A 24,424-nucleotide genomic window follows, 5' to 3' on the forward strand; every position below is an offset into this window, starting at 1 on the left:
AGGCCACAGCAGCCTCCTGCCTGCAGCCAGCCACGGGACTAACACCACACCTGCTGCCCTGCGAACCCAAACCCGACCCGGAGAGGTGAAGGACGGGAGGGGAAGAGTCGTGATGTCTGAGGAGCACCATGGGCTGAGCACCCCGGAGAGCCCCACAGGGAGAGTCCTGCTGAGACCTCGGGGCTTGGGGAACGCTTCAGACCCGGCTCTTCCTCTCCAAATCGAGACAGCTGGAGGTTGGGGAGCCCTTTCTCACCCATTTCTGCCTGCATCTGGTGCCTCTCCTCGGGGGAGCTGAACACACATCAGAGCTCAAGGTGCAGAACCCTCTGTCTGGTGCTCGCTGGGGCCTGGCAGCTGGTCGTTGCTCACGCAGGGAGCGGGGGCTGGTGGCGGTGCCCGAGCTCAGGCCTCACTCAGTGAACCTCCATAGCTGCCAGTTTGTGCCTGGAGGTGGATTTCAGCAGAGCCACAGGGCTCTGGGAGGGGGAGCATTGGGCTGGAGGAACCGGGATGCCACGCTTCCTCAGCCTCCCTGGGTGATGTCTCAGTGCAGAAGGGTCCAGGCTCAGCCCCGCCAGCGGCAGCACCAGCCCCCGTTACCCTTTGCCATTCCCTCCCAGCTCAGGGGGGCTTCGTCTGACCAACGGTGCACCAGGAGCCCGAAACTCAGATGGTGGGAGAGGCAGCAGCTACAAGCCCAGGATGAGTAAATTCTTCCATGGAAACACTTCTCCTCCTGATCCTTAATATTTTGAAAGGGGTTTTTTTTGTTGCTTGGGGCGGGGTGGGGGGAGGGGGGAGAGATGGATCTGGATCTTTATACATCTGCTATAAGATATTTTTGCAAACAGAGTTGTATACAAAGATGTATTGTGTACATTTACATGTATATTCTGGAACTTCTAAAATTTGAATATAAAAACTGAAGCTATTTAATGAATATCCAAACTGTGAGACCCAATTAGCATTCAACAACTTCCTGCTTCACTCTTCTTTTTGTTTTGTTGTTGTTTTTCCTTCTGGACTGTGTTAAAGAATTGTAGTCGAATCTGCCTTTTGTTCTGGGTTTATTTTATTTGTTCTTTTGGTTTGTTGTTTGTTTTCTTTTCTCTCCTTTTTAGAGATGATGAAGCTATAGGCGAATTTTGTGCTTTTTGGGTTAATAGAAACCAGTTCTAGGTGATTAAGTATGATCTTAACTTATTGATACTGTGTTTTACTTTGTAATATTGTACTGTGGATAAAACTATATTGAGCCATGGAGTTGGAGTTTACAAAAAAAAGAGCTTTTCACTTTGCCAAAATGTTACAATTTAAAGGCAGCATAGTCTTCAGCTTTCCTAATCTTTTTTCTTAAGAGCTGGTGTCTTTTTTGTACACTAAGAAGCTGAATGCTGATTTTGCAACATATAATAAATTTCACTGTATTGGAAAACAAGAAAACAATAAGTTTTGTCTTTAATTCTCTTCGGTGCTTCTTACTGCAGGAGGACTCCAAAGGGAAAGGTGATAAATGGCTGTGGCGGAGCTTGGAAGCAGGAAAGGCACCAGGTCAGTTGAGGGAGGTGAAAGGTTTGGAGCAGTAGGTAAGAAATGAGGGAAGGAGAAGGTGCTTGGGGTGGGGACTGTCCCCTTGCAGGCGCTGGCTGCAGGCCCAGCCCTGGCTGCCACGAGCCGCCGTGCTCTGAGGGAAGCTTCCTCAGTGGGAGCAGGGGCAGCAGCTGCTCCAGTGGCATTAGCACAAAGGGCTTTTGGGGAGGAAAAGCTGCTTTTGAAAGGCACCCAGGGCCAGTGTTGGTGTGGGGAGTTGAGGGGAGAGCTGCAGCCAGGGTGGGTGCGTGGGGTCAGGCAGGAGCAGCCTGTGCTGACAGCGGACACATCAGCCACGGGCACAGCAGCAAAGGTTGTGGGGTCCAGGCCTGGTTCAGGTGCCACCCCACAGCTGGGGAAGGGGCTGTGCAACTTCCCTCCCTGTGGTCTGAGCTGGGGTTGGTGTCTGAGCTCGGTGGGGGGATGGGGGTGAGGCTGCGCTACCTGTCCACGCTGCCACAGCTTCCCCCTCGCCCCGAGGCAGCCGCCTGAAGCTCGGGGTACAAATAGCATCTGGGTTGTATGGAGACTCTCCTTGTTCTCTGCTGTCACCATGGCTGCTTGCTCTGGTCCTGGCACGGCTCTGCTGCTCGCTGTGGCTGGAGCAGGCGAAATAGAGGATAAAAACGCTCCAGTGCCCTCTGAGTAGCGTAACATCCCCTGAAGAGCTGCTGTTCTCCTTCAGTGCTCGCTGTGCTGCCTGCTCCAGGGTGTCCTCCTGTCACGGTGGGTTCACTGGTTCTGAGAGCAGAAGTGCTGCCCAGGGGTCCTGCTCGATCCACCCGTGTACCTGACCAGTCTGTGTTATCTGCCCCTCGCTTGGCTTTGGTGCAGGGTTCTGGATTCTGCCTACCAGCAGAATGAGGAGAGGGGGAGACAATCCAGCAATCCCATCATGTTTGAAGCAGGCAAGGCTTTGCTGGGTCCCGTCCCACCAGCCTTGAACTTGAAGCTGACACATCAGCGCCCGTGCCAGGAGGTGATGCCCCACAGGGCACTGGGCAGGAGCTGAGCTGCCTCGAGTGAGCTGATGCTCTTACCCCCAGATCCTCAGGTTTTTCATTTCAAACACCACCCCTGAGCCACCCTCAGGGCCCCCATTTACCACCTTGAATTCCCCCCACGCATGAGCTTCACCTCGTGGGGTGTGTGTGACCGAAGGCTGGCTGCTGTCCCTGGGCACAGGAAGGGTCTCCGTCCCCTCCCAGCTTTCCTGGGGAATTCCTCTGTGCCGCTGGCAGCTCTGGCTCTGCCTGGGTCACGCACTGAGCTCACTCCCTCCGAGCTGCCCCAGTGGAAATTTACTGGCTTGTGCCAGAGCCAGCACAGCTCCTGCCGCTGCCGCCTTATCTGCGCCGGGTCGGGAGCGTGGTGGCCAGCTGGCCCGCCCTGCCCGAGCCCCAGCAGCACCGGCACTGCGGCTGCATCCACGTCCCACGCCTGTGCCACGGCCGAGCCCACGGGGCAGGGGCAGGAGGAGCGCTGAGCTCTGGTAACTCGCATCCTCACCAGCACCCAGCGGCGCTTCACCCCATATGGAGCACATCGCCCTTCACTTGGGGCTGCAGGGAGGCAGAGCCCCAGGCTGCTGAGGGATGCTCCAACCACCGCAGCAGCATGATGGGTTTTTCCTGTACACCTTTAGCTTAGGGCTGGTTTACAGGAGGAAGCTCATTGGAATAATTTGTCCTTGCCACGCTCCGCTGGCCGAGGCTGCAGCTCTGCCACCACACAGCCCTGCAAAGCCCCTTCCTCTCCCTGCGTGGGGCCGGCCTCGGGCACGCTGCAGCGGGGGCTGACAGCAGAGGGCTGGGGAGGAGAGGACAGGGAGCTGCGAGGAGCTAAGGATGGGTCAGAGCTGGGGGTTGTTTAACGTGAGGGGAAAAAAAACCAACAGCAATGAGACAAAAACATGCCCAGGGAGAGCTGGGGTTGCTTGTGACAGATAAATGTGGGGCTGCTGCAGTTGGCCTTGACCTGCTGAGGGCTGGGGGCTCCTGCCTCTGTGTGCCCCCACCACGGCGCAGCCCTTTCCAGCACTCAGAGCATCTCCCCGCGCACAGCCAGGCTCTGAACCTGCTCCTCCTGAGCTGCCGGGGCGGGTTGCGCGGCCCATGGAGCGGTCCCAGGGCCGAGGGAGGGGTGCGGGGCTGGCACCGTTGCTGCGGGAGCGGGCCGGTCGCTATGGCTGCGCGGCTCGGCCTGGCCCCCCGCCAGCGCCCGGCAGCTGGGGAGCGAAGGCACTGGGCCGCCGGCCCGGGCTCCCGGCCCACGGCCGCCCTGGGCGAGCGCGAACAAGGGAGCCCCGCTCATGCGGTGCCGAGCCTGGGAGGAGTGGGAAGGGAGTGGGGGGAGGAACAATGGTGGGAGTTCTGGGAGGGGGGCAAGAGGGGGGGAAAAGGGAAAGAAAAAACATAGAGGAAAAGCAGTGGAAAAATACCAGTTCTGGGCCCCTGGCAGCGCTGCCCGGACCCTCCCCGCCCCAGGATTATTGTACAAAGAAATGTTATTTTTGTTTCAATAATTTGCTGAGGCACTGGCATTCCAGCGCGGGGCTCGTTTTGTCCTCCAGCCCGGCACCAAGCGATCATTGTTCCTCCATGGCCGAGGGGCTGGACGCGGCCCCCCGCCATCGCCATGGCCGTGCCCGTCCCGTGTGTGTGTGTCCCGCGGCAGGTGCCCCGGGGGACGGCCCCGCTGCGGCCCGGCCCGTCGGTGCGGGCTGGGGGCGGGGGGCAGCGGCGCTGCCAGCGCGGCCCCGCGGCGGGTGGGCGGCGTCGGCGCGGAGCGGAGCGGAGCTGTCCGCGCCACGTCTGCGGGGAGCGGGGTGGGGAAGGGGCCGGGGCCCGCCCGGGCGTTGCTCCTGCTCCGGGGGCTCCTTTGAAGCGGGGCCTGCCCATTGAATGGCGGCCGGACCTCCGGGCACCCCCCGCGCTCCCAGGGGCCGCGCTGTGGGGTGCGGCCGCACACGGGGCCCGGCCGCCCCCCGGCGTCGCCCGCCGTGGGGGCTGCGGGGCGGGGGCTGCCGTGGCAGGCGGCCGTGCCAGCGGCTCCGCGCTACCCGTGCTGGGGGCTGCGGGGCGCCGGGCTGCCGGAGCCGGGGGGCTGCGGGGTGCCCGCGCCGGGGGGTGCCCGCGCCGGGGGGCCGCGGGGGGCCGGGGTTGTCCTGGGCCGGGGCTGGCCGGACCGTGGGAGCGGCGGCGTGGGACGGGCCGTGGGAAGGCGCGGGGCTCCGGCCCCGCAGGAAGCCGCCGGCCCGCACAGTCAATGCCCGGAAGGCGGCGGCGGGACCCCCGGCCCCGGCCCGAGCCCCGGCCCCGGCGCCACTTCCCCTTCCCGGGTCAGCGGCCGCCATCCCCCCCCCGCTCCCCTCCCCTTCTCCCCCGGCCGCAGCCGCCGGCGGGGCCCGGGGCCGCCCCGCACCTGCCCCGGGGCCGGGGGGGGCCGGGGGGCGGCGGGGCACGTGCGGGGGGGCGCGGGGCCGGTTGTGGGGGCGGGGCCGGCGGGGGGGGGCGGGCCCTGGGAGCCGATTAAGCGGCGGGAGCCCGAGCGGCCGCAGCCGCGATCGCATCGACCCCCGCGGGGCAGCAGCGGCTCCGCCACCGGCTCCAGCGCACGGCCCGGTGAGTGCCCGCGGGCGGCCCGGGGGGATGGTTCGTCAGTCCCGGGCAGCGCGGGCGACCCCGGGCTCCTGTCCCGGCCCCGAGCCCTCGGACGCACCGCAGCGGCAGGGGCGGCTCCCATCCCCGCGTCCCCCGGCACCGCCGGGCACCGCACAGCCCCTGTCCCCGACTCTGCTGGTCCACCCCGGGGAGCGGCGGCTGCCTCCGGCCCCGTGTCCCCCCAGCCCGCGGAGCAGGGACAGCCGCTGTCCCCCTGCCCCCGGGAGCATTGTCAGTGCCCCGTGCCCTCGTGTGCCCCCCGTCACCCCCAGGGAGGAAGGGGACAGCAGGGACAGCCTCCTGCCTGCCCTGAGCCCGACGGGGACCCTGCTCCCTCCCGGCTTGCTGGGGGCTTAGGGAGGTCGTGGGGCTGGGATGGGGTGGGATGGGATGGGATGGGATGGGATGGGATGGGATGGGATGGGATGGGGGGTGACCCCCTGCTCCCCGCCTGTCCCGGGGCAGCAGCCGGTGCCAGGGTAGGTGTGGGAAGGGGCCGCGGTGGCAGCCCCACGGCAGCCACCACGCTGGGAGGCAGCGGGGCAGGGAGCCAAGGGGTCCCCAGAGGGGCACAGCCTGGCAGGGAGCCACGTCCCAGCAGGGTGGGAGGTCCGGGGGGACCCAGCGTGCCAGGCCTGTGGGGCTGACACCCATTTCCTCCTATTCCAGCTGCAGGAACAATGGCAGAGACATTCCTTGTGGAGAGTCCCGACGTCACGTACAGCAAAGACTTCATCGAGGCCAAGTACACGTACAGCACCGTGCACGTCTGCAAGGAGAATGGTGTCACCAAGGTGCGGGCAGGGGGCTGGCAGGGGGGCTTGGCCGTGGCTCTGCGTGTCCCCCAGCGTCCCCTGTCTGTGTCCCGCAGGTGCGGCCGTGCTCGACCCGCTTCACCTTCCGCACGGGGCGGCAGGTCCCTCGCCTGGGGGTGATGCTGGTGGGCTGGGGCGGCAACAACGGCACGACCGTGACGGCGGCTGTGCTGGCCAACAAGCTGGGGCTGTCCTGGATGACCAAGACGGGCTGCAAGGTGGGTGTCAGCAGCCAGGTCCCTCAGCCTGGGTGTCCTGCAGGGATGGGGACGTGGAGCTCAGCTGATGAGCAGATCTGCACCCTGATCTCCTCCCTGCCCCTCTGGAGGTGTCTGTAGCTCCAGACCCCCGGTTTGGGGGTGCTGGGGAGTCCCACTCCATTCTGGCAGCTCATCCCCACCTTCTCCATCCCAGAAAGCCAACTATTATGGCTCCCTGCTCCAAGCCTCCACCGTCTGCCTGGGCTCTGGCCCCACCGGTGACGTTTACGTGCCTTTCCGGGACCTGCTGCCCATGGTGCACCCCAATGACATCGTCTTTGATGGTAGGTGGGACACAGGGTGTAGGGGCAAAAGCTTCACAGTGGGGTGGGGACACCAGGAGCATTTGGGTCACCCCTTGTCCCCCAGGCTGGGACATCTCCTCGCTGAACCTGGCCGAGGCCATGCGGCGGGCAGAGGTGCTGGACTGGCCGCTGCAGGAGCAGCTCTGGCCCCACCTGGAGAAGATGAAGCCCCGACCTTCCATCTACATCCCCGAGTTCATCGCCGCCAACCAGGAGGAGCGGGCGGACAACGTGCTCCGCGGGTCCATGGCCGAGCAGGTCCTGGGCGGGGGGTGGCACAGGGGGCGGCACAAGCCCTGTTTGGGGTGGGAGGAGGGGGTGCCACCACGCTGACGTGTCCCCCTTGGGTGGTTCCCAGATGGAGCAGATCCGCAGGGACATCCGGGACTTCAGGGAGAGCAGCGGAGTGGACAAAGTGATCGTCCTGTGGACGGCCAACACGGAGCGATTCTGCGACGTCGTGCCGGGGCTCAACGACACGGCCGACAACCTGCTGCGGGCCATCGAGGTCAGGGCAGGGGAGGGCACGTGGGCTGGGGGAACACTGCACAACCTGCTGCAGGCCATCGAGGTCAGGGCAGGGGAGGGCACGTGGGCTGGGGGAACACTGCACAACCTGCTGCAGGCCATCGAGGTCAGGGCAGGGGAGGGCACGTGGGCTGGGGGGAAACACTGCACAGGCAACCTGCTGCAGGCCAGGGGTCAGGGCAGGGGAGGGCATGTGGGCTGGGGGAAACACTGCACAACCTGCTGCAGGCCATCGAGGTCAGGGCAGGGGAGGGCACGTGGGCTGGGGGAAACACTGCACAGACAACCTGCTGCAGGCCATCGAGGTCAGGGCAGGGGAGAGCACATGGGCTGGGGGAAACACTGCACGGAGAACCTGCTGCAGGCCATCGAGGTCAGGGCAGGGGAGGGCACGTGGGCTGGGGGAAACACTGCACGGAGAACCTGCTGCAGGCCAGGGGGCAGAGGAGGGCACTTGGGCTGGGGGGAACACTGCACAGGCAACCAGCTGCAGGCCATCGAGGTCAGGGGCAGAAGAGAGTGCTTGGGCTAGGGGGGAACACTGCACAGGCAACCTGCTGCAGGCCATTGAGGTCAGGGCAGGGGAGGGCACGTGGGCTGGGGGAACACTGCACAACCTGCTGTGGGCCATCGAGGTCAGGGCAGGGGAGGGCACATGGGCTGGGGGAACACTGCACAGACAACCAGCTACAGGCCAGGGGGCAGGGGAGGGCACTTGGGCTGCGATTTGACGCTGCACAGACAACCTGCTGCGGACCATCTGGGTCAGGGGCGGGGGTTGGTGCTTGGGCTGGGGGTGGCAGCGCTGCCCTGCTCATGCTGAGCCTGCCCCGTGTCCCCGCAGCGAGGCCTGGAGGTGTCCCCGTCGACGCTCTTTGCCGTGGCCAGCATCCTGGAGGGCTGTGCCTACATCAACGGCTCCCCCCAGAACACCTTCGTGCCGGGGGCCGTGGAACTGGCCGCCCAGCGCCGCGTCTTCATCTGCGGCGACGACTTCAAGTCGGGTCAAACCAAGCTCAAGTCGGTGCTGGTGGATTTCTTGGTGGGCGCCGGGCTGAAGGTATGTGGGGTCGGGCAGCTGTGGGGGGTGGTGGGTGCTGGGGAGGGGCACAGGGGGTGACCTGCCCGTGCCCTTTGCCCAGACCAAGTCCATCGTGAGCTACAACCACCTGGGGAACAACGACGGGAAGAACCTCTCGGCCCCGCAGCAGTTTCGCTCCAAGGAGATCTCCAAGAGCAACGTGGTGGATGACACGGTCCAGGCCAACCCCATCCTCTACGGTCCCCAGGACAAACCCGACCACTGCGTGAGTTGGGGGCCGGGGAGGGGGCTGGGGGGACACACACACACACAGAGACTCTGACAGCGGGGGCTGCCGGGGCCGTGGCTTGGCAGGTGGTGATCAAGTACGTGCCGTACGTGGGGGACAGCAAGCGGGCGCTGGACGAGTACACATCCGAGATCATGATGGGTGGCACCAACACCATCGTCATCCACAACACGTGTGAGGTGTGTGTGTGGGGTGTGGGGGTGGTGGAGGGGGGACACACATCCCCGGGGGTTGCCTCCTCACCCCTCGCTGCCGCAGGACTCGCTGCTGGCCAGCCCCATCATCCTGGACCTGGCCATCCTCACCGAGCTGTGCCAGCGCATCACCTTCTGCACCGAGGCCGACCCCGAGTTCCAGAGCTTCCACAGCGTCCTGTCCATCGTCGCCTTCCTCTGCAAGGCCCCGCTCGTGCCCGAGGGCACCCCTGTGGTCAACGCGCTCTTCCGCCAGCGCAGCTGCATCGAGAACATCCTGAGGTACCACCCCCTGCTGCCCACCCCCTGGGGCCCAAATCCCCCCTGGAGCCCGGTGCCCACCCTGCCCTGGGGCCCCACAGCCAGTAGGTCCCGGTGCTCAAGGCCTGGGATGCCCAACACTGGGGGTGCTGGTACTCGGGGGTACTCAGTGCTGGGGGGTCCCAGTGCCTGGGGTGCTCAGTGCTGGGGAGTCCCAGTGCCCGGGGTGCATAGTGTTGGGGGGTCCCAGTGCCCGTGGTGCCCGGTGCTGGGGGGTCCCAGTGCCCGGGGTGCTCAGTGCTGGGGGGTCCCAGTGCCCGTGGTGCTCAGTGCTGGGGGGTCCCAGTGCCCGGGGTGCTCAGTGCTGGGGAGTCCCAGTGCCCGTGGTGCCCGGTGTTGGGGGGTCCCAGTGCCCGGGGTGCTCAGTGCTGGGGAGTCCCAGTGCCCGTGGTGCCCGGTGTTGGGGGGTCCCCGTGCCCGGGGTGCTCAGTGCTGGGGGGTCCCAGTGCCCGTGGTGCTCAGTGCTGGGGAGTCCCAGTGCCCGGGGTGCTCAGTGTTGGGGAGTCCCAGTGCCCGTGGTGCCCGGTGCTGGGGGGTCCCAGTGCCCGGGGTGCACAGTGTTGGGGGGTCCCAGTGCCCGGGGTGCTCAGTGTTGGGGGGTCCCAGTGCCTGGGGTGCTCAGTGCTGGGGAGTCCCAGTGCCCGGGGTGCTCAGTGCTGGGGGGTCCCAGTGCCCGGGGTGCACAGTGTTGGGGGGTCCCAGTGCCTGGGGTGCTCAGTGCTGGGGAGTCCCAGTGCCCGGGGTGCTCAGTGCTGGGGGGTCCCAGTGCCCGTGGTGCCCAGTGCTGGGGGGTCCCAATGCCCGGGGTGCCCAGTGCTGGGGAGTCCCAGTGCCCGTGGTGCCCAGTGCTGGGAGCAAATGTCCAACACCCACAGCCCCAGGGGGTCTTACACCAGTGCATCCCAGTACCTCCCCCTCCCAGCCCATGTCCTCAGCACCACTGACCCCCCCCCCCCATCCCCCCCCTTCCCCAATTATGGGGTGCCCATCCCTTAGCCCCACCTTTCCCCCCTCCCCAGGGCCTGCCTGGGGCTGCCCCCCCAGAACCACATGCTGCTGGAGCACAAGATGCAGCGCCCCCCCCCCCAGCCCGAAGCGGGGCTGCCCCGGGGGGGCCACCTGCCCCCTCACCCCCAAGAAGACGCCGCAGCTCAACGGGCACCGCTGCCCCCCCGGCACCCCCCGCCCGGGGCCCCCCCGCGCCCCCCTCCACGTCGATGGCGCCGACTAACGCTGGGCACCTTGCAGCTTTTTTGGGGTGGGAGGGGCTGAATTTGGGGGCTGGGGTGGGGGAGGGGTCAGAGCTGCTGCCCCCCCCCCCCCACCGTTGCCCTGATGCCAACTCGAAACTGTGAAGCTTTGGAGCCACCAATAAACCCGGAGCAGAGCCTGTGTGTGACCCCCCCTGCCCTCCCCCCGCCCCCCGGCGCAGCCACAGCCCAACGCTGCCACCTTCTGAAAAAAGTCAAATTACATTTATTGAGGGGGTTTGGGGGGGCTTTTGGGGGCTTTTTAATGTAGTTTTTGGAGTTTTGTCTTTTTTATTGGGTTTTTTTGGGGGGGGGAGGTTCCCCCGTTTTGATAAGCACTGGGGGGGGGCTCTAAGGGCTCTGGGGGGCTACAAATAAAAGGGGGGGGTCCCTATAGAGAATGCCTGGGCCCAGGATGGGTGCTACTGTATGGGGTGGGGGCTGTACAGGGGAGGGGGGAGCAGGGGGGTGGTTTTGGGGAGGGGGGGGCAGCGGGGGGGGGTGGTTTGAGGTCGTTTCTGTTATAAAAGAGGAGAAAAAAACCAAACCAAACCCACACAAACAAAAATTCCTTCATATTAAAGTCTTACAAATGGTCCTGGGGGGGAGCTGGGGGGGGGGGGGGGGCCCCGGTCTGGCGCTCGGAGTGGGGAGGGCCGGGGGTCACAGTGCTGTCTGAGCACACAGACGGGGGGCTGAGGGGCAGGGACCCCCCCCCAGGGCTGGGGGGCTGCTCTCTGCACTGGGGCCTGCCCTATAGAGCACTGGGGGGGCAGGGGGGTATGGCTTGGGAACCCCCCCTCTCCACACACACCCCCTCTCTCCCAGCACAACCCCCTCCCCAGGGCAGGTAAAGCCCCCCCCCCCCGGGGCTTTGGCAGGGCTGGGGGGCAGCTGTGGGCACCCCCCCGAGATGGGATGGGGGGTGCTCAGGAAGGAGGGTGGTGGGAGGACTGGGGGGGTGTCATTGCTCATTAGCATTGTGGCTAATTGCAGTTGAGTGCATGTGCCCCAGCTGGGCAGCACACCCTGGGGGGGTTGCAGTGCCATGATACAACCCCCCCCAATCAAAATCCCCCTCCCTAAAATCCCCCTCCCCGTGCTGAGCTGGGGGGGGACACATATGCCATGAACCCCCCTCCCCAAAATGCCCCTCCCCACACCGGGGGGGGGCAAAACACCCCCACAACAACCCCCCACCCCCTGCCAGGGCCCCCCCCAGCGGCTGCCCCCACTCTGGGGGGAGGGGGGTTTGTAAAGGGGGGGGGGTGTGAATAAGTCCCATGACAGTTCTAATGAACCTTTCTCCGCCCGGTTGGGGGGGGGCGGGGAGTTAATTAACATCAATTAACGTCTGTCGGCGGCCTCTGCGGGGTCACACGCTCATGGTCATGCTGGGCGAGTACTGGAGAGAGGGGACACACGGGGGGGTGGTTACCGGGGGGGGGGGGTCTCACCCTGCTGCCCCCCCCCCCCCAATGCTGCTCAGCCATGGGGACACCCCCCACACCCCCCCTGCTGTCCTGGTGGGCGATGGGCAGGGGCTCTCTGCCATGGAGGGGGTGTCTGTCTGCCATGGCAGGGGGTGTCTGTCTGCCATGGAGGGGGTCGCTGGCTGCCCCCCCGGCGCCCCCCCGGGTGCTCACTCACGCTGTCGCTCTGGAAGGGGTTCAGGAAGCTGCTGCTCAGCTCAGCCTCGTCCCGCGGGGTGCCGGGGGGGTTGCTCAGGGCCCCCAGGTTACTGGGGGAGCTCTGGGGGGGGGGGACAGGAATGGTTACATGGCGGGGGGGGTGTGGGGGGGTTGAGGTGATGCACACAGTGGGGGTCCCAGGGCCCCCCCACTCACCTTTGGCAGCCCATCCATGTCCCCGGAGCCTGCCAGGGCGACAGCAGCGTGTTAGTGACCCCCCACCCCGATCCCTGGGTCCCCCCCTCACCTCCCCCCCCCATCACCAGACTGGAGACCCCTCCCCACCACATCCCTGGGGTGCTGGGGGGGGCACCCACCTAAGGATCCGTTCATGTGATGCGGCTCCATGGCGCTGATGCTGCCCAGAGGCCCCTCGGGGCCGGGCCCCATCGGGAACTGGGAGGGAAAGGGGGGGGTCAGCAGTGTGGAGTGACCCCCCTCCCCTCATTGTGTGTGTCCCCCGCCCCCCCCCAGTGCCCCCACGCCCATCCCTGGCACTCACGTTGGGCCGGTTCCCTGCGGGCCCCATGGGGTTCATCATGGTGTACATGTTCTCACTGGAGTTAGTGGAGTCTGGGGGTGGGAGGAGGAGAAATGCACAGCATGGGGGGGCAACTGTGGCACCCCAAAATCACCCTTCACCCCCCCTAAACCAGCCTCTACCCCTGTGTCACGTCCTGCTGACACTCACCTCCAGGGCTGGGCAGGATGGGGGTGCCGGGGGGGCCACTGCCCCCAGGAGGGCCCTGGGGTGGGAGAGGAGGGGGCAGGTTGGGGGGGTCACAGGTTTGCAGCACAGCCCCCCCCCCCAGGGCACCCCGATACTCACCACATAGTTCCCTGGGGATGAGGAGGAGTAGGCAATCTGGGGGGGCAAAGAGGGGGTCAGCGTGGAGGGGCACAGAGGCAGCACCCCCATGGCCCCCTCCCCCCCCCCCAAACTTACAGAGTTGCTGTTGGGGTTGGGCCACGGCCCACGGCCGCCCCTGGAAGGCAACAGGCAGCGGTGAGGAGGGGTCCTGCTGGGCCTGGGACCCCCCACCCATCCCTAGTGTGGCCACCCAGCCCCCCCCCCACCCAGCTCAGGGTGGGGGGCACAGGGGGCCAGGACCTTACATGTTCATGGGGGCCATGGCAGGGCCGGCCAGAGAGCTGGGGGGGGGGGCGCATCCCGCTGCCGTAGGGCTGGGGGGAGAGCGGGGGGTCAGTGGGGAGGATGTCCCCTCCTTGTCCCCATCCCCATCCCTGTCCACTCCTTTCCCTGTCCCTGCCCCCAACCTCATCCCTGTATCCCTGTCCTTGTGTCCCTATCCCTGAGCCCCTGTCCCTGTCCCCATCCTTGTTCCTGTCCCCAACCTCATCCCTGTATCCTTGTCATGTCCCTGTCCCCATCTCCATCCCTGTCCCCAGTCTCATCCCTGTATCCTTGTCCTCATGTCCCCATCCCTGTTCCCCCATCCCCATCCTTGTCCCTGGATCCCCATCCCTGTCCCCCTGTCCCCATCCCTGGATCCCCGTCCCCCTTGTCCCAATCCCAATCCCTATCCCCATCCCTGTCCCCATCCCTGGATCCTTGTCCCCCTTGTCCCAATCCCCATCCCCATCCCTGTTCCCCCATCCTTGTCCCTGTCCCCATCCCCATCCTCACCCCTGGATCCCCATCCCTGTCTCTGTCCCCCTTGTCCCAATCCCAATCCCTATCCCTATCCCCATCCTTGTCCCCATCCCTGGATCCCTGTCCCCATCCCCATCCCTGTCCCCATCCCCATCCCTGTCCCCCTATCCCCATCCCTGGATCCCTGTCCCCCTCATCCCAATCCCTGTCCCCATCCCCATCCCTGTCCCCATCCCCATCCCTGTCCCCCTATCCCCATCCCTGGATCCCTGTCCTCGTCCCAATCCCTGTACCCATACTCATCCCTGTCCCCATCCCTGGATCCCTGTCCCCCTCATCCCAATCCCTATCCCCATCCCCATCCCTGTCCCCCTATCCCTATCCCTGGATCCCTGTGCCCCCTGTCCCCATCCCTGGATCCCTGTCCCCCTCATCCCAATCCCTATCCCCATCCCCATCCCTGTCCCCCTGTCCCCATCCCTGTCCCCCTATCCCCATCCCTGGATCCCTGTCCCCATCCCTGGATCCCTGTCCCCATCCCTGTCCCCCTGTCCCCATCCCTGGATCCCTGTCCCCCTCATCCCAATCCCTGTCCCCATCCCCATCCCTGGATCCCTGTGCCCCCATCCCAATCCCTGTCCCCATCCCCGGATCCCTGTCCCCCCTGTCCCCATCCCTGGATCCCTGTGCCCCCTATCCCCATCCCTGGATCCCCGTGCCCCCTATCCCCATCCCCGGATCCCTGTCCCCCCTGTCCCCATCCCTGGATCCCTGTGCCCCCGTCCCCATCCCCGGATCCCTGTCCCCCCTGTCCCCATCCCTGGATCCCTGTGCCCCCTATCCCCATCCCTGGATCCCTGTCCCCCCGTCCCCATCCCTGTCCCCATCCCTGGATCCCTGTCCCCCCGTCCCCATCCCTGTCCCCATCCCCGGATCCCTGTCCCCCCTGTCCCCATCCCTGGATCCCTGTGCCCCCTATCCCCATCCCTGGATCCCTGTCCCCCCGTCCCCATCCCTGTCCCCATCCCTGGATCCCTGTCCCCCCGTCCCCATCCCTGTCCCCATCCCTGGATCCCTGTGCCCCCGTCCCCATCCCCGCCCGGTTCCCGGTCGTGCCGGTGCCCTCACCTGGCCCATCCCGGCGATGCCCCGGGGCGGGTTCATGCGCTGCATCGGGCCCCCCATGCCGGGATGCCCTGTGCAAAAAGCGGGGAGGGGGCACAGGCGTGAGACCTCCCCCCGCCCCCGCCATCCGCCGGAGAGGGGAGGGGGGCACAGGCGGGGCCGGGAGCCCCCAACTCACCCTGCGCCCGCGCAGCCGCGTCCATGGCGCTGGGCAGCAGCGGCTGCGAGCCGGGGACACCCACGGGGGGCTGCGGGGGGACACACGGCGGCTCAGGGGCTGCGCGACCCCCCCGCGGGCAGCGAGCGGGGGTCTGGGGAGGGGGTGCGGGGGCTCCCATCCACCACCACCTCACCTGGCTGGGCATCCGGAGCGGGGGCCGGGGGCCGCCGGGGTACCGGGGGGACATGAAGGGCTGCAGGAGAGCGATTTGGGAGGTGGGGGGCCGAGCCGGGGCTGCGGCATCACCGTGGGGAGGGGGGCCGGGGCGGTCCTGGGGGCGTTGAGGGGGGGCCGGGGCTGTGCCCAGCCTTACCTGGCTGTGCGGCCCCAGGATGGGGGGCCCGGGGTTGTGGGGCGGAGCTTGGGCGTGCGGCGACGGCTGGGAGCCCGCCGGTCCCTCGAGAGAACAGAGCAGCGTTACGGGGGGTGCGGGGGGAGCCCCCAGGACGGGGCGCCGCGGGGACGTGCGGGAGGAGCTGTCCGGGGGGTGTCTGGGGGCGGGACTCGGGTCGTGTAACTCCCTCCCCCCATGGACCCCCCACCCGGGCGCACGCACACGGCAGCGCGGGGGGTCCGCGGGCACGAGCGCTGGCACCCGCACGCACCCCGCATCCCCCGCACAAACCCCTCCCCACACCCCCCCCCGGCCTCACGGAGGGGGCGGTACCTGGAAGAACGGCGGCGGCACGGGCCCCCCCGGCAGCCCGTCCCCGGGGGGCAGCGTCCCCATCACCGGGCTCGGCGCCGCCGCCGCGCTCTGCGGGAGACACGCGGGGCTCAGCGCCGCGGGACGGGGCACCGGGGCTCACCGCGACCACCCCCCCGTCCCCACGGCCCCCCACCCGCCCCGTGACGCCGTGCGAGCGAGAGGGTAGTGCGGGGAGAACACGGCACCGCTCCCTCCCACGCTGGCTGGGGGGGGCTGCAGCAGCTGAGGGGACCCCCGAGGGCTGCGTGTGCCGAGACCCCCGAGGGCTGCGTGTGCCGAGAGACCCCCGAGGGCTGTGTGTGCCGGGAGACCCCCCGAGGGCTGTGTGTGCCGGGAGACCCCCCCGAGGGCTGTGTGTGCCGAGAGACCCCCGAGGGCTGTGTGTGCAGAGAGACCCCCCCGAGGGCTGCGTGCGCTGAGAGACCCCCGAGGGCTGTGTGTGCCGAGACACCCCCCGAGGGCTGCGTGTGCAGAGAGACCCCCGAGGGCTGTGTGTGCAGAGAGACCCCCCCGAGGGCTGTGTGTGCAGAGAGACCCCCGAGGGCTGTGTGTGCAGAGAGACCCCCCCGAGGGCTGTGTGTGCAGAGAGACCCCCGAGGGTCGTGTGCGCCGAGAGACCCCCGAGGGCTGTGTGTGCCGAGAGACCCCCGAGGGCTGGGTGTGCCGAGAGACCCCCGAGGGCTGTGTGTGCCGAGAGACCCCCCGAGGGCTGTGTGTGCAGAGAGACCCCCCGAGGGCTGTGTGCGCCGAGAGACCCCCGAGGGCTGTGTGTGCCGAGACACCCCCCGAGGGCTGTGTGTGCCGAGACACCCCCCGAGGGCTGTGTGTGCAGAGAGACCCCCCGAGGGCTGTGTGCGCCGAGAGACCCCCGAGGGCTGTGTGTGCCGAGAGACCCCCCGAGGGCTGCGTGTGCCGAGAGACCCCCGAGGGCTGTGTGTGCCGGGAGACCCCCGAGGGCTGTGTGTGCCGAGAGACCCCCGAGGGCTGGGTGTGCCGGGAGACCCCCCGAGGGCTGTGTGTGCCGGGAGACCCCCGAGGGCTGTGTGTGCCGAGAGACCCCCGAGGGCTGTGTGTGCAGAGAGACCCCCCCGAGGGCTGCGTGCGCCGAGAGACCCCCGAGGGCTGCGTGTGCAGAGAGACCCCCGAGGGCTGTGTGTGCCGAGACACCCCCCGAGGGCTGTGTGTGCAGAGAGACCCCCCCGAGGGCTGTGTGTGCCGAGAGACCCCCGAGGGCTGCGTGTGCCGAGAGACCCCCGAGGGCTGTGTGTGCAGAGAGACCCCCCGAGGGCTGCATGTGCCGAGAGACCCCCGAGGGCTGTGTGTGCCGAGAGACCCCCCGAGGGCTGGGTGCCGAGAGACCCCCCGAGGGCTGCGTATGCCGAGACCCCCGAGGGCTGGGTGCGCCGAGACCCCCCGAGGGCTGTGTATGCCGAGAGACCCCCCAGGGCTGTGTGTGCCGAGAGACCCCCGAGGGCTGCGTGTGCCGGGGGGGGGCAGGGGGCCGCGGCCCCCCTCGCCCGTCCGTCGGGAGCCGTTAAGGGAAGGAATGCGCCGCTTTCCGGCTCGGCCCCTCCGCACAACTGGATTCAATTTGTAGGGGAGGAGGAGAGGGAGGGGACCCCACGCTGCCCCCTCCACCTGGGGGGGCCCCACACCGCCCCACAGCCCCCTCCCAGCCCGCTGCCAGCCCCACTGGTGGGTGAGAGCTGGGGGGGGCACAGGACACTCCGTGGGTCAGGGGTGACAGGGGCTGCCCGGGGGGCACTCAGCCGGGGGTCTCTGCCCCAAGGCATCACCACTGCTGGGGCCTGGCACTGGCCCGGGGGTCCTGAGCAGGAGGACAATGGGGGTCTGTGCAGGCAGCCAAAACAGACAGCACTGGGGGGGTGGGAATGGGCTGAGGGGCGCAGTCACAGCCCCCCCCGTCTCAAAACCACCCCCAGAGCCCTGCACTGCCCCCTCCAGCATCCCTCCTCATCGTGGCCGGGGTCAGCAGCTCCCTGGGGAGCCCCTGCAGCGTAGGAACACCACGGGGGCATTTGGGAGGGCACAGGGGGGCTATGCCCAGCACACTGCCCACAAGGGAACCCACCAGCATCCCCCCACGGCCCTCCCCGGGCTGCCCCAGGCACAGCAGCACGGCCTTTGCCTGGGGAGGGGGCACAGACCTTGTCTCCCCTTAGGGACCCCCCAATTCCCCTGCCCCAGGGACAGAGTTTGACCCCCCAGCCCAGAGCTGGTCACCCATCACCCCCCCCAGGCCCCCCCTCCGGTGGGCACTGCCTTGGCCCCCCCATCACTCAGTGATGCAGTTGCCATGGCAACAGGTTGGGGAGTTTCGGCTCCTGCTGCAGGTTCAAGGTCAGGAGGAAAGGGGGGTCAGGGGGGGCAGCACGACAACACACACATTGGGGGGGCACAGGTTGGGGCATTCCCCCCCCATTGCACCCCAGAGGGGACCCCAGACCCTTCCCCACAGAGAATGGACCCTCCCCAAGTGATGTGGGGTCACTGTCCCCATGATGCTTGGGGGAGGGGGGAAGAGGGGGGCTGAGCAGCACCCATGGAGGTGGGCAAAAGGTAGCTGGTCCATGCCAGGCAGCCCCCAGACAGCTGGGTGCTGCTGTGTGGTGCTGAGCACCCCCAGAATGCGGCCAGGGAGTGAGGGAGGAGCTCTGGCCCCGCTCTGGTGGGACAGGGAGAGGGTCAGGGCCAGCGTGTGCCCGGGGTCTCCTGCACCCCACAGTACCACTGACCTCCCTGCAGTGTCCCATGTGCACAGCACCATGTCCTGTGGCACCCAGCACCACACAGCTGCCTGCACCCCACAGCATCCCCCAGCCTGGGGCCACACAGCACCCCCAGCCCCAGGCACCATGTCCTCTGTGCCCCCCATCACAGTGCTCTCTGTGCCCCCATCACAGTGCTCTCTGTGCCCCCCACCACAGTGCCCTCTGTGCCCATCACAGTGCCCTCTGTGCCCCCACCACAGTGCCCTCTGTGCCCCCCATCACAGTGTCCTCTGTGCCCCCCACCACAGTGCCCTCTGTGCCCACCACAGTGCTCTCTGTGCCCCCCATCACAGTGCTCTCTGTGCCCCCCACCACAGTGCCCTCTGTGCCCACCACAGTGCTCTCTGTGCCCCCCATCACAGTGCTCTCTGTGCCCCCCACCACAGTGCCCTCTGTGCCCACCACAGTGCTCTCTGTGCCCCCCATCACAGTGCTCTCTGTGCCCCCCACCACAGTGCTCTCTGTGCCCCCACCACAGTGCCCTCTGTGCCCCCCACCACAGTGCTCTCTGTGCCCACCACAGTGCCCTCTGTGCCCCCCACCACAGTGCTCTCTGTGCCCCCCATCACAGTGCCCTCTGTGCCCCATCACAGTGCCCTCTGTGCCCCCATCACAGTGCCCTCTGTGCCCCATCACAGTGCTCTCTGTGCCCCCCATCACAGTGCCCTCTGTGCCCCCACCACAGTGCTCTCTGTGCCCCTCACCACAGTGCCCTCTGTGCCCCCACCACAGTGCCCTCTGTGCCCCTCACCACAGTGCCCTCTGTGCCCCCCACCACAGTGCTCTCTGTGCCCCCCACCACAGTGCCCTCTGTGCCCACACCACAGTGCCCTCTGTGCCCCCCACCACAGTGCCCTCTGTGCCCACACCACAGTGCCCTCTGTGCCCCCACCACAGTGCCCTCTGTGCCCCCCACCACAGTGCTCTCTGTGCCCCCCACCACAGTGCCCTCTGTGCCCACACCACAGTGCTCTCTGTGCCCACACCACAGTGCCCTCTGTGCCCCCCACCACAGCGCCCTCTGTGCCCACACCACAGTGCTCTCTGTGCCCCCCATCACAGTGCCCTCTGTGCCCCATCACAGTGCCCTCTGTGCCCCCCACCACAGTGCTCTCTGTGCCCCCACCACAGTGCCCTCTGTGCCCCCCACCACAGTGCTCTCTGTGCCCCCCACCACAGTGCCCTCTGTGCCCACACCACAGTGCCCTCTGTGCCCACACCACAGTGCTCTCTGTGCCCACACCACAGTGCCCTCTGTGCCCCCCACCACAGTGCCCTCTGTGCCCACACCACAGTGCCCTCTGTGCCCCCCACCACAGTGCCCTCTGTGCCCCCACCACAGTGCCCTCTGTGCCCACACCACAGTGCCCTCTGTGCCCCCCACCACAGTGCCCTCTGTGCCCACACCACAGTGCTCTCTGTGCCCCCCATCACAGTGCCCTCTGTGCCCCCACCACAGTGTCCTCTGTGCCCCCCACCACAGTGCTCTCTGTGCCCATCACAGTGCCCTCTGTGCCCACCACAGTGCTCTCTGTGCCCCCCATCACAGTGCTCTCTGTGCCCCCCACCACAGTGCTCTCTGTGCCCCCACCACAGTGCCCTCTGTGCCCCCCACCACAGTGCTCTCTGTGCCCATCACAGTGCCCTCTGTGCCCACCACAGTGCTCTCTGTGCCCCCCATCACAGTGCTCTCTGTGCCCCCCACCACAGTGCCCTCTGTGCCCCCCACCACAGTGCTCTCTGTGCCCCCCATCACAGTGCCCTCTGTGCCCCATCACAGTGCCCTCTGTGCCCCCCACCACAGTGCTCTCTGTGCCCCCACCACAGTGCCCTCTGTGCCCCCCACCACAGTGCTCTCTGTGCCCACCACAGTGCCCTCTGTGCCCCCATCACAGTGCTCTCTGTGCCCCCACCACAGTGCCCTCTGTGCCCCATCACAGTGCTCTCTGTGCCCCCCATCACAGTGCCCTCTGTGCCCCCACCAGTGCCCTCTGTGCCCCCCACCACAGTGCTCTCTGTGCCCCCCACCACAGTGCCCTCTGTGCCCCCCACCACAGTGCTCTCTGTGCCCCCACCACAGTGCCCTCTGTGCCCCTCACCACAGTGCCCTCTGTGCCCCCCACCACAGTGCTCTCTGTGCCCCCCACCACAGTGCCCTCTGTGCCCACATCACAGTGCTCTCTGTGCCCCCCATCACAGTGCCCTCTCTGCCCCCCACCACAGTGCCCTCTGTGCCCCCACCACAGTGCCCTCTGTGCCCCCATCACAGTGCCCTCTGTGCCCCCACCAGTGCCCTCTGTGCCCCCCACCACAGTGCCCTCTCTGCCCCCCATCACAGTGCCCTCTGTGCCCCCACCACAGTGCCCTCTGTGCCCCCCACCACAGTGCCCTTTCTGCCCCCCACCACAGTGCTCTCTGTGCCCACACCACAGTGCTCTCTGTGCCCCCCACCACAGTGCTCTCTGTGCCCCCACCACAGTGCCCTCTGTGCCCCCCACCACAGTGCCCTCTGTGCCCACACCACAGTGCTCTCTCTGCCCCCCATCACAGTGCCCTCTGTGCCCACATCACAGTGCCCTCTGTGCCCCCCACCACAGTGCCCTCTGTGCCCCCCACCAGCTCCCCACCACCCCAGGACCCTCCTGCCCCCTCCCCGGGGCAGTCACAGCCACGCTGTTGACTCTGTGCCAATGATTAACTGGATTAACGATGGGGAGTGGAGCTGTGAGTGCTGAGGGGTCTCACCCATGGGTGAAGGGGGGGTCCCACCAAGCCTCAGCACCACTGTGTCCCCAGGTGAAGGCCTGGGGGAGATGGAGTGGGACAGGATGACACCCCCAATCCCTGTGGGTGCAGCTGGGTGGGAAGCCAGAGCCTGGGGGGGTCCCTGTCCCGAAGAGTGGGGTGATGGGCACACTGGGGTCCCTTGTGGGGGGTGGGGGCTGAGCCAGGCCCCCAGGGATTACCCCCCCCACCGAGCCACCCTGCAAAATAGGTCACCCAGGATGGCTGGCGGGGCCAGGCTGGCAGCACCGGCGTTAACCCCCTGCCCGCCGGCAGCCTCGGCACCGGGGTCTCGCCAGCGCTGGGGGGGGGCAAGGGGCAGGCTGGGGGAGGTGGGCAGTGGGGCACAGCCCCCCCAGGCCGCTACTCACGTAGTCATGGAAGGCTTTGGCCTCGCTGGAGTGCTCACAGGTCTCCCTGCGGTCGGGAGCAGCGCAGTAAAGGTCCCAGAAGACGCTGGGGGGGAGCCAGGGGGTGGACACACACACACAGAGCAGGTCAACATCCCCCCTCCCCCTCCCCAAAAACACAGCCCCATCCCCTCACACTGTCTCTGTGCCCCTCACATCATCCTCATGGCTCCTCCTTCCCCCTCCCCACGGTGGGCTGAGCCCCCCTTGTTGGCACTCGCCATGGGGCCAGGGGGGCCAGGGGGGCCAGGGGGGCCAGGGGGGGCCGGGGGGGGGCTGGGGCTGTGTGTGTGTCCCCAGTGTGGGGCCCCCCCAGCCCCGCTGCTGCTGCCTGTTTTCCCTGGAAACAGTTGCTACGTCCCAAATTCCTGGGACTTTACATCAGGCTGCAGCATCCTGGGTTGGGATAAGGGGGAAGGGGGGGTCTCACTGCTGCCCAGCCCCTCCCCCGAGCTAGGGGGGTGGGGAGGGGATGTCCCCTCCCAATACAGTTTCTGGGTGCCTCTTCCCCCCAGTTTGGGGTGTGGTAGCTGGGCACTGGCATCAGTAGGGTTAAGGGGCTGGCAGGCGCTGTGTGTCCCCCCACATCTGTGTGACCCCTTCCTTGACTCAAGTGTGCCCCCCAATCATTGATCAGAAATGGCTCAACGTGCCCCAGTGAGCCTCCTCCCCCCCAGCACGAGCTCCCCAGCATGATGCCATCCCGTGGGGTGTCCCCCCTCACCCCCCCAGCATCACCATCACCCCCCCAGGGGACTTTCTTAGCCCCCTCCCCCCAGCTCTGGGTGTGTCTTGGGCTGAGACCCCCCCTTCCTGCCCCACACTTGGTGCCAAATTGGTTCCATCTGGAGGGGCTGAGCAGGGGGGCCACAGCTCCCCCCTGCACCCCCACCCCCTCAAATTGCTGATGGGAAAAGCAGAGCAGCAGTTGATGGGGTACGAGGTGATGTGGTGGCAGTGTATGGGGGGGAAGGGCAGCCTCCAGCCCCCCGACAGCCCCAACTTGACTCACCACCACCAGGAGTGCAGGAAGCCGGGGGGCTCGCCCAGAGTGATGTTCTTCTCCCATCGGATCTGCAGAGAGGGGGGGCCACAGGGGGTTGGGGGAGGTGGTTGGGTACAGCCACAGCAGGACTGAAACCCCCCCCCGGGGTGGGCTCAGGGAAGCAATGAGCCCCAGATCCCCAGGATGGGGAGGGGCAGAGGTGCTGTGTGTGACCTCCATCCCCAGTTCTTACCTCCGACAGGAAGGTCTGGGCTGATTTCTGGGCCCCCACGTGCAGCAGGTACTCGTAGACATACAGTGCCAACCTGCAGGGAGGGGGTGTCAAGGATGGGGTGACCCTCTCCTCCCCCCAAGGACCCCCTGCCCCGGGGACCCCCCTACAGCGACCCGGTGTCCCCTCAGTGACAGCCCCATCTGCTGGCCCCACAAAGGGGGCAGGATGGAGCCCCCCCGGTAATTAAGTGAATTGATGAGGGATTTGATGTCAGCCCCCTGACTCCCCCCCCCGGGCATGGCCGCATCCCGCCGGTGACACCGGGCAGCTCTGCCGGCTCCCGCGCGGTTCCCGTCCGAGGGATGACTCAGGACGGATGACACGTCCCACGCCGAGGGGCGAGTGCCAGCGCGGGTGTCCCCTGGCCCGAGACCCTGCGGGGTACCCCCGGGGTCCCATCCCCGCCGCCCCATCACCCGGGAAACGGGACCCGGGGGGTGGCCGCGCTTGGGGGGGAGGGATGGCGGAGAGGGGCAGCCCCCGGCCCCGGCAGGTGCCCTGGGGACAGCGGTGGCCGCGGGGCACCGGGACACGGCGGCGGCGGCGGGCACGGGCGGGGATGCGGGCGGTGATCCCGGCGGCCCGGGGCAGCGCGACGCTCGGACGGAGACCCCGGCTCGCGGAGTCCCGGCGGCGGCCAACGCCGGCGCGGAGACCCCGGCTCGCGGTGCCGCGGGGGCTGCCGCTGCCCCGGCGCCCGGCCGAGCCCCGACGGCTCCCGCTGCCCCGCGGCGGCTGCCGGTGCGTCCCGGCGGGGCGGGGCCGCGGGGGTCCGCCCGCCCCCCGATCCCCCCCCACCCCGCACCCCCCCCCCCGCCTTCCCCCCCATCCCTTCCCCATCCCTCCCTCCGGCCCCGCTCCCCCGGCGCGGCCGCCCCGGCAAAAAACTTCGCCGCCCGCGGTGCGCCCGCGGCCCCGCCGCACTCACTTCTCGCGGGCCTGGCCGTCCGAGGGCACGCCGGAGCCCTTGCCCTTGGCGTACATGCTGGGGCGGCGGCGCGGCACCGGCTGTCAGCGGCCCCGGCCCCGCTCCCGGCCGCGCTCCGCCGCCGCCATCCCGCCCCGGCGCGGCCCCGGCCCCGGCCCCGGCCCCGTCCCGGCCCCGTCCCGGCCCCGGCGGCTCCGGCCGCGCCGCCCGCGGGGGAGCTTGAAACCGCCGCGCCGGGCCGGGGGTCCCCGCGCCGCCTCCCCCCGCGCGGCTGTTCCAGCAACGCCGCCCCCCCCGCACGGAGCCCGCCGCTCTTAAAAGGGCGATGGCAGCGCGGAGGAGGCGGTGGGGACGCGGTGGGGAGGGACGGGCACGGGCACGGGCACGGGCAGGGGCACCGACGCCAACACGGGGGGTGGATGTGGAGACAGAGGGACACGGAGGTGATGGGTGGACATGGAGGGACACGGACACCAGGGATAGACACGGACACGGACACGGACACGGACGCGGACACAGACACAGACACGGACACGGGGGGTGGATATGGAGACGGAGGGACACGAAGGTGATGGGTGGACACGGAGGGACACGGACATCAGGGACGGACA

The 24,424-nt window shown here is 67.7% G+C and overlaps 2 protein-coding genes across 2 annotated transcripts; one reads left to right on the forward strand and one right to left on the reverse strand.

Annotated features, from left to right (window-relative positions):
* The first annotated feature begins 5,096 nt into the window (after positions 1–5,096).
* On the forward strand, positions 5,097–10,396 carry ISYNA1 (inositol-3-phosphate synthase 1). The gene is given in 12 exon segments (XM_062014841.1): positions 5,097–5,216; positions 5,925–6,049; positions 6,127–6,288; positions 6,485–6,614; positions 6,700–6,893; positions 6,994–7,143; positions 8,008–8,223; positions 8,306–8,470; positions 8,560–8,673; positions 8,753–8,970; positions 10,029–10,086; positions 10,088–10,396. Coding segments are annotated over 11 exon segments (1,674 nt in total). The 5' UTR covers positions 5,097–5,216; positions 5,925–5,935; the 3' UTR covers positions 10,241–10,396.
* A 72-nt stretch (positions 10,397–10,468) lies between these two features.
* On the reverse strand, positions 10,469–23,933 carry SSBP4 (single stranded DNA binding protein 4). The gene is given in 19 exon segments (XM_062014842.1): positions 10,469–11,664; positions 11,910–12,011; positions 12,107–12,135; positions 12,268–12,346; positions 12,453–12,523; positions 12,642–12,696; positions 12,780–12,815; positions 12,897–12,936; positions 13,067–13,113; positions 13,115–13,135; positions 14,694–14,761; positions 14,869–14,938; positions 15,044–15,103; positions 15,224–15,307; positions 15,578–15,667; positions 21,567–21,651; positions 22,618–22,679; positions 22,844–22,916; positions 23,814–23,933. Coding segments are annotated over 19 exon segments (1,158 nt in total). The 5' UTR covers positions 23,870–23,933; the 3' UTR covers positions 10,469–11,634.
* Between the last annotated feature and the right edge of the window lie 491 nt (positions 23,934–24,424).

The sequence above is a fragment of the Colius striatus genome, chromosome 25 (assembly GCF_028858725.1).
Source record: "Colius striatus isolate bColStr4 chromosome 25, bColStr4.1.hap1, whole genome shotgun sequence".
Taxonomy (NCBI): domain Eukaryota; kingdom Metazoa; phylum Chordata; class Aves; order Coliiformes; family Coliidae; genus Colius; species Colius striatus.